At 45.4% G+C, this 9,312-nt stretch overlaps 1 protein-coding gene across 1 annotated transcript in view; it reads left to right on the forward strand.

Moving 5' to 3' along the window:
• The window catches only part of LOC143300162 (uncharacterized), a 65,187-nt gene extending 58,178 nt beyond the window's left edge, over window positions 1-7,009 (forward strand). The window contains exons 5-6 of the mRNA XM_076613714.1: window positions 3,940-4,074; window positions 5,021-7,009. Coding sequence (XP_076469829.1) covers window positions 3,940-4,074; window positions 5,021-5,272 — 387 coding nt within the window. The 3' untranslated portion in view covers window positions 5,273-7,009. The remainder of the gene's footprint in view (window positions 1-3,939; window positions 4,075-5,020) is intronic.
• Window positions 7,010-9,312: the final 2,303 nt, after the last annotated feature.

Raw genomic sequence — 9,312 nt, forward strand, 5'->3', positions numbered from 1 at the left:
GTGCACGTTATATTAGTGTTCATAACTCCTTCACAAGTGACGGTACGGTTGGTGGAAACCTGGTGGTTATGGGCAGAGACGGTGATGAGATGATGACGATGGGGGAAAAAAGCGACAACGACAACGACGATAACAACCACAATAATAACTATATTAATCATCATCTTATCATCATCACACAACAAAGACAGCAACAGCATTAATTAAGAACTATAGTTATTAATCATCATCTTATCATCATTACACAACAACGATAACAAACACATTAATCATTATCTTGTCATCATCATCATCATATCATCATCAACATTTTTTTTTTTCTTTTTTCCCCTTGAACAGAAGGTTATCATTATTTTCTTTTCAACATCGTCTCCATTACAATTTCACATGAAATTCCACACCAGTGAAGCAGAATTGCAATTTACACCACCTTTAGCGATGGAGGTATTTCATGCATATATACGAGTCGTATATATATATATATATATATATATATAAATATATATATACATACTTGTATGGTATGGTGACAGTTTGCAGAGGTGGTTTTTTTTTTTAAATAGTTTTTTGGTTTTTTTGTTTGTTTTTTTAGTTAACAAACAAATAACCGACGAACAAGCAGGAAAGAATGTAAAACAAGAGAGGCAAGGCCTTCAAGACTCACTTGTGATTCACTTTAAAAAAAAATCCAAGCTTTTTATGTATTGAGTATAATTTCAAAATGTAATGTTTAAGATGAGAAAGATCAGTTTAAAGCAAATTAAGTTCCCTAGCATTAATTACAGAGTAATTTCCCTGTTTTACGAACTGCACCAAAACGTTTGCAAAATAAATAAAACTTCCATGCTTAGCAAAAGAAGTTCCTGTTTGAACAAAAAAATGATAATAATGACTGCTCTTGTTGTTGGGTCAGAATATCAGATCAAAGTGCCAAGATTAGAGAATACAAAAAATATAAATATAACAGTAAATGCAGTTTGCATATAATTAGGCTTCTTTTTTTTCTCTCTTTTTTTGTGCCCATCCCAGAGGTGCAATATTGTTTTAAACAAGATGACTGGAAAGAACTGATTTTTTCCTATTTTTATGCCTAATTTGGTGTCAACTGACAAAGTATTTGCAGAGAAAATGTCAATGTTAAAGTTTACCACGGACACACACACACACACACACACACACACACACACACACACACACACACACACACACACACAACTGAACACCGGGTTAAAACATAGACTCACTTTGTTTACACAGGTGAGTCAAAAATGAAGAAGAGAAAAAACAAACAAACAACAAACACACACACGAACAACAACAACAATAACAACACAAAACAAAACAAACAACAACAAATAAAGGAATAACAGACATAGACCCTAGAACATGACATTTCCAATCTCAGCTCACAGCACACATTAACAGTCAAATCTCATGGATCACAGGGAACATACGAGTCACAACAAACCAATCAATTCAAGACTGGTCAATATATATAGTGGAGTGATGGCCTAGAGGCCATGATGGCCTAGGAAGCGAGAGAATCTGAGCGCATTGGTTCGAATCATGGCTCAGCCGCCGATATTTTCTCCCCCTCCACTAGACCTTGAGTGGTGGTCTGGACGCTAATCATTCGGATGAGACGATAAACCGAGGTCCCGTGTGCAGCATGCAGTTAGCGCGCGTAAAAGAACCCACGGCAAAAAAAGTGTTGTTCCTGGCAAAATTCTGTAGAAAAATCCACTTCGACAGGAAAAACAAATAAAACTGCACGCAGGAAAAAATACAAAAAAAAAAAAAAAAATGGGTGGCGCTGTAGTGTAGCGACGCGCTCTCTGGAGAGAGCAGCCCGAATTTCACACAGAGAAATCTGTTGTGATAAAAAGAAATACAAATACAAATAATCATCATCTTCTTCTTCATTGGCAGCAGCAGCAGAAGTAGCAGCAATTATCTGAACAACAACAACAACAGCTTCAATGCATTTGGGGCTTGGCAGGGTTCAGGGTACGGCGCAATGCTTGAGAGCTTAAAGGTCAATGCGACCCTTCCTTTATACATGTTTGTCAAAATCTCCTTCCTTCCAATCCTTCCCCTCTTACACACACACACACACACACACACACACACGCACGCACGCACGCACGCACGCACGCAAGCACGCACTCAGACACACACACACACACACACGCACACACACACGACGCAAGCACGCACTCACACACACACACACACGCACACACACGCACGCACACACGCACTCACATACACACACACACACACACGCACGCGTGCACGCACTCACACACACACACACACACACACACACACACAGCCTCAGTACTTCCTGTTGTAATCTGGTCCCTTTGTTGTACACGTGGCGTAGCATCACAGTGTGAAACATAAAGCCCTCAAACAGCAGATGAAACGAAATGGAAACGAAGCTAGAATGGGAGAGCTTTAATGAACTTGATAGTGGGATGTCAGATTTATAAATAGCTTATATGAGTACACAGAAAAGACTTTGTGAGTGGGGAAGGGAAGAAAAAAAAAAGCGCTAGTGCAATCTTCTTCGTTTTACGAACGCGGCAGGGAGGGGCGGGGAGAGGGAGGGGGTGCGGCGGAGGGGTGGGGGTGGGGGTGGGGGGGTTAGGCGGTGAGTGAGGGATATATATATATATATATATATTTTTTTTTTTTTTTTTTTTTTTTTTTTTTTGAGGCCGATGTCAACCCTTCAGACAACTTCATCGGGGCCTTGCCTTTAGAATTCACTATGGGGTAGACAAGCATTTGCTTGCCTGATATGACTGCAATATCTCGCCCTTTAGGCTCCTGCAAAGATGTACACGTAAGGAGAAAAACGATAAAGATATAGATTATTATAATGAGGTGGAGGGGGAGACCGAGAAAATGGAAAATCTCAGCCCTCCATACGGTAAGTCTGGCCCTTGGAATTCACTATGGGGTAAAGAAGAATTTGCACGCCTGCAGTTTCTCGCCGTTTGGACTTGTGTAAAGATGTTTCAGAAAAAACGATAAAGATGGATTATAATGAGAGAAAGGGGAAAACCGAAAAGAAAAAAAAAAATAATTAAGAACGATCTCAACCCTTCAGACAGTAAATCTGGCCTTTCGAATTCACTATTGGGTAGAGAAGCATTTGCATGCTTGATATAACTACAGTTCTTCGCCCTTTAGGCTCCTGCAAAGATGTATAAAGAGTAAAATGATAAATATAAATATTATTATGGGAAGGACGGAGAAAACTGAAGAACGATCTCAACCCTTCAGACAGTAAAAATCCGGCCTTTGGAATTCTCTGTGAGGGAGAGAACACTTTACATGCCTGATATAACTGCAATTTCGTGCTCTTTTGGGCTCCTTAGATGTGTCTTGCCATTGGCAGTGACATTACCATTCCATATGACATGACCCAGAGACACCACTGTTCTCAGTCACAGAGGGGTGGGGGTGGGGGGTAAAGTCACAGTCTGATGATTTCCCAAGGGTGCCCACGAAGGATGAAGCAAGAAACAGGAAGAACACAAACGTAGAAAATATATTGTGAAAAAAAAGGAGAAAAAAAGTAAATAATGGTAACTAATAGAACACCTCTTCAGTAGTTTATCTTTACGTGTGTGTGCACGCGTTTTTGGTGTAGTGGCGGGGAGTGGGGAGGAGTGCATGTTTATGTCAGTGTGTGTGTGTGTGTGTGTGTGTGTGTGTGTGTGTGCGCGCATGTGTTGTGTGCGCGCGTGTGTTGTGCTGTGTTATGTTGAGTCTGTGTATGTTTGTGCGTGTGTGTTGTGTGTGTGTAGAAAAAACTAAGTCCACTATGTGTGTGTGTGTATGTGTGTGATTTCTATGTGTGTGTCCACAACTTGTGTATGTGTATGTGTGTGATTTCTATGTGTGTGTGTGTGTCCGTGCTGGCAGTGTCTGCTGAAGGAGGCTCACGCCAACGTGCACAAGCTGGAGAGGCTGGCGGAGGAGGAGGCCGGAGAAGGGCCTAAGGCCCTGACAGACCTCATTACCCACATGGCCGCCACAAGGCGACATCTCAAGGCACAGGTAGGTCACAGCTTCTGGACCCTGTGTGTGTGTGTGTGTGTGTGTGAGAGAGAGAGAGTGTGTGTGTGTGTAGGTAGGGGTGGGGGTGGGGGGCGTGGAGGGTGCGTGCAGGGAGGGGGGTGGTGGTGTTTAGAAATGTTAGTGAATGAATGGTAAGTATGGAAGGGAGGGGGGTGATTCTGTGCGTGTGTGAGTGTGTATGTGTGTGTGGCCACCATACGGCGACACCTCAAGGTATTATAGGGAGACCACAGCTTCTGTACCGTCTGTATGTGTGTGTTGTGGGAGAGGGGGCGAGGGGGGGGGGGGGGTGGGCAGCAGGGTGTGAGGTGGTGGGGGGGCGGGGGGGGGTTGTGGGGGGCAGGCCTCAGAGGGGTTGTGGGGGTAGAAATGTTAGTGAGTGAGTGGTATGTATGGAAGGGGTTGCGATTCTGTGCATGTGTGAGTGTGGGTGTGTGTGTGGCCATCACACGACGGCACCTCAAGGCATAGGTAGGTCACGGCTTCTGTACCCCATGTGTGTGTGTGGGGGCGTGGGGGGTGGGGGGGGGGGGGTGAGGGCGTGAGGGGAATGGGTGTGGGAATGTGAGTGAGTGAGTGTATGTAATGCAGGTGGGGGTGATTCTCTGTGCGTGAGTGTATGTGTGTGTTCGTGCGTGTGTGTGCCGGCGTTGCCAACACACGGCGCCACTTCCAATCACAAGTAGGTCACAACTTATGTACTATACCACACACACATACACACACCAGAAACATCGAATACTCTATTCACAAGTTTATCCTTCACCTCACTGTAAATGATTACAATTTCACACTGGTGTTTCAGATCGAGTCCTTGTACCGTCTACGAATTGCAAACGATTACAATTTTACACTGGTGTTTCAGATCGAGTCCTTGTACCGTCTACGAATTGTAAATGATTACAATTTCACACTGGTGTTTCAGATCGAGTCCTTGTACCGTCTACGAATTCGCGAGAGGAAGTACGCCGCTCTGAAGACAACGAAGTACAGATACCTGAAACGACCAAGAATCAAGGGCGGTAACTGTCCGGCACAGGCGCAGGACTGTGCCACAATGTCAGACTACCGCCTTCGTCTCCTCTACACGCTGTACTCACGACTGCTACGTATAAATCACGTCCTGGACTACACAGTGCAACTCTCCTGGTCGGCTGTTGAACGCAAGTCGTCATGATTTGCTATGACAATGGGCAGCTGGCCCCAGGGCGGGGAACACGGCTCATTTTATTGACTTTTTACGGAAATTCAACAGACTGGACGGGAACTTCGTTCGTGGACTGCAACTCCCACGTTCACTCGTATGTACACGAGTGGGCTTTTACGTGTATGACCGTTTTTATCCCGCCATGTAGGCAGCCATACTCCATTTTCGGGGGTGGACGGTGACGACCTTCCCGGGTCTTCTCACGACGGCTGCTAACAGCATGGAGGTGGTTATCTGGCTCATCAGACTTCATGCCACCCACCAACCCCCCTCCCAGCCCCCGCCCCCCCTCCCCCTCAACGACTGCTAGGCTGATGAGACAGACGATGAGCGGAGTCCAGTTCAGCAGAGGCAGAGATGTGACGAAGGATGTCTCAAGGAGCATTCTTCGTTTTCCTGTTCAAACGAAGACATACTGCCAGTGTCTTTCATTTGCTCAGTATTGAGAGTTTCCTGTGTGAGTCTATATTATTATGCCTCCCTAACAAACATCAAATGCGAACAGACAAGAATAAGAACAACAACAACAACAAAAAAACAACAACAACAACTAGGCCTGAAGATTCACCCCGGATCTCTCCTATGTGTGTCTGTATCGGCTGCCAATTGATTCAAACAGTTGGTTGTTGTTTTGGTTTTGGTTTTCTGTTTTTTTCTTCTTCTTTTTTATATAATAATTTGTTTGTCTGTTGATGTTTTTACACAGCAGTATAGATGATATTGTTCACCTGTTTTGTTACAAAGGACGGAGAAAGACTCTCATTACGATGTGATAAATGTTTCTAGGACGCATGCAATGGACAGTTAGACTTTTAATCCAGTAATCTTTTGCATTGTTGTTCAGTGTTACAGTTGTTATTATTGTTGTTGTTGTTGTATTGCATTGGAGGAGCATAGACAGACGAGGGTGGTGTGTGAGAGAGAGAAAGATACCATCACAAGAAAATGGAACCAGCATTGCAGTGTATATGGGAGAGAAAGATATCACAAGAAAATGTAACAAGCATTGCAGTGTGTATGAGAGAGAAAGATATCACAAGAAAATGTAACAAGCATTGCAGTGTGTATGAGAGAGAAAGATACCATCACAAGAAAATGGAACAAGCATTGCAGTGTGTATGAGAGAGAAAGATACCATCACAAGAAAATGTAACCAGCATTGCAGTGTGTATGAGAGAGAAAGATACCATCACAAGAAAATGTAACAAGCATTGCAGTGTATATGGGAGAGAAAGATACCATCACAAGAAAATGTAACCAGCATTGCAGTGTGTATGAGAGAGAAAGATACCATCACAAGAAAATGTAACCAGCATTGCAGTGTGTATGGGAGAGAAAGATACCATCACAAGAAAATGGAACGAGTATTGCAGTGTGTATGAGAGAGAAAGATACCATCACAAGAAAATGGAACGAGCATTACAGTGTGTATGAGAGAGAAAAATATCATCACAAGAAAATGGAACAAGCATTGCAGTGTGTATTTTCGCTTCCAAGTGCCTTTGTGCAGTGTACACAGAATCTCGGTTTTGGTTTGGTTCAGACATAAATGAGTTGCTTTTGACGAGTGGTCAAACGTGCGAGGAATCTGTCCTCCGTCATCAGTCTGGCAGAGTCACCTTTAAAAAATCGTGGGGTTTTTGTTGGTGTTGTTTGGTTTGGTTTTGTTTGTTTGTGTTGGTTTCTTTTTCAGGGAGGGTGGGGAAAGGGGGGGGTGCGTTGTTTTTGTGGGTGCATTCTACACTGGAGGGTGGTGGGGATGGGGGTGGGGGTGGGGGGGGGCTTTGCAGAGTCAGTGAGGTCTAGGACTTCCGGTCCAGTCTTCACTACTTGTCAGGGATTCCGATCCAGTGAAGAGAACGACAGGGTTCCCTTCAGCATGATGCTGTGTCCATGGGGAAAGGAACTTTTACTCCGAGTTTCCTCTTCACTCCAACCACGGTGTGAATGGGTCACGTGTGTTCGGTCAGGGGGTGGTTAAAAACAGCGCGAGGAGAGAACTGCGCCCCGCCTTCCTGGACACGGTGGATGTGAATTCACTGTCCCTTATGGCTGTCGAAATCCATGGGAGCTTTAACCGTGAACTTTGTTTTTAGTCTACACTGCATGGCAGCCCTTTTCCCACTTCACACTTTTCTCCGATTTTCCTCACTCCACCCAGGCCTGAACGGGTACCTGACTTAGTTTGGGGATGGTTAAAAGAGCGGAAGGAGAGGATTGGGCCCCGCCTTCCTGTGCCGAGCCCTAGACACCGTGGATGTGAACTCACCGCCCCGATGGCCGTAAAAGGCTATAGGACCTTGAACCTTTAACCTGTAATCTTTAACCAGGGGTATATAATTATCTGGTCTGTGAAGCCCACCCATCTTTGTACTTCAAACAATGACTGTAACTGTACATAGCCCGTTACGTTGTATATACTGTAAATACAAACTCGCTTTTTTATGACAGGGAGAATTGTATAGTTCTGAGACACGTGCTTGCCTTACTTCTATCGACAGCACTGACATGGCCCTGTGCGGTCGGCTGGACAAAAAACCACAATGTCATAATGACACTTCAGTGGCATCGACAGTCGTAGCATTGCATTGCTTTGCTCTACAGTGCAAGAAGAAGAAGAAAACAAAACAAAACAAAAAAACAAGAAAACAGTCCGGTGTTATTATCAGAGGACAACCATTCTTCTGTCTGAACCACTTACCTGGTGCTTGCTGGACAGCGAGGACTTCAGCAGTGCCGCCTACCAGGGTCACTGTTAGAGTGTCCCCCCCAAAAAAAAGTCTGTGCTCACATCGTGTACCGGAACGTATTGCACGTGGTGTTACGTGAACGTGAAAAAAAACAAACCCTATCCCAATCAGCAGGGTTGGATAGTTCAGTTGTATTCTCTGTCAGGCGGATGAAAACTTAACTGGGCAGACTTTTAGGTGAAGTGGGTAGCAGAGAACGTGTTAACTTGTTTCGTTCATTTCAGTTTTATTGAACGCTGAAGCACAGTTCACTGCTGTCTACCCTGTGACCCCAGTATGAAGCGATGAGAAGGCGGAGGAGGAGGAGCAGGAGGAAGAGGTTGTCAGGACATCGCCAGTGTTGCTGTGAAGAGGTTCTGTGTCCAAACGCGCAACGTACAAGTCAGGCTGAACGCCGGGAAAGGACTCACTGGCCTGTAGTCCAGCTCCTCAAACTTCGTTGATGAGGGTCTGGTCCCGACTGTGAGAAAAAGCACGGTGTGACAGCCAGAAGAACAGACTGACAATCCTGGCGACCCGAGAACAGCTTTGAGGACGTGGTAGCTTCTGTGAGGATCTGGCAATAAGTGCGAAGACCTGGTAGCTACCATGAGGATGTGGTAATAGGTGGGATGACCTGGTAGCTACCGTGAGGATCTGGAAACCTGGTGAATCGGGGAGAGTGAGGGACCTGGTGACAGTCTAGGACTTGGGATCTGGCAAAACGGAGCTGCCGATGACTAATCTTATGACGACTGTAAAGTCCTGTGGATAGGTGTGACGGCATTGAGGACTTGGTGACGACTGTAAAGTCCTGTGGATAGGTGTGACGGCATTGAGGACTTGGTGACGACTGTAAAGTCCTGTGGACAGGTGTGACGGCATTGAGGGTCCTAGTGACGACTGTAAAGTCCTGTGGACAGGTGTGACGGCATTGAGGACCTGGTGATGACTGAAAGTCCTGTGGACAGGTGTGACGGCATTGAGGACCTGGTGACGACTGTAAAGTCCTGTGGACAGGTGTGACGTCATTGAGGGTCCTGGTGACGACTGTAAAGTCCTGTGGACAGGTGTGACGGCATTGAGGGGCTGGTGACGACTGTAAAGTCCTGTGGACATGTGTGACGGCATTGAGGGTCCTGGTGACGACTGTAAAGTCCTGTGGACAGGTGTGACGTCATTGAGGGTCCTGGTGACGACTGTAAAGACCTGTGGACAGGTGTGACGGCATTGAGGGGCTGGTGACGACTGTAAAGTCCTGTGGACATGTGTGACGGCATT

Source organism: Babylonia areolata, chromosome 2 (assembly GCF_041734735.1).
Source record: "Babylonia areolata isolate BAREFJ2019XMU chromosome 2, ASM4173473v1, whole genome shotgun sequence".
In the NCBI taxonomy this organism is placed as follows: Eukaryota; Metazoa; Mollusca; class Gastropoda; order Neogastropoda; family Buccinidae; genus Babylonia; species Babylonia areolata.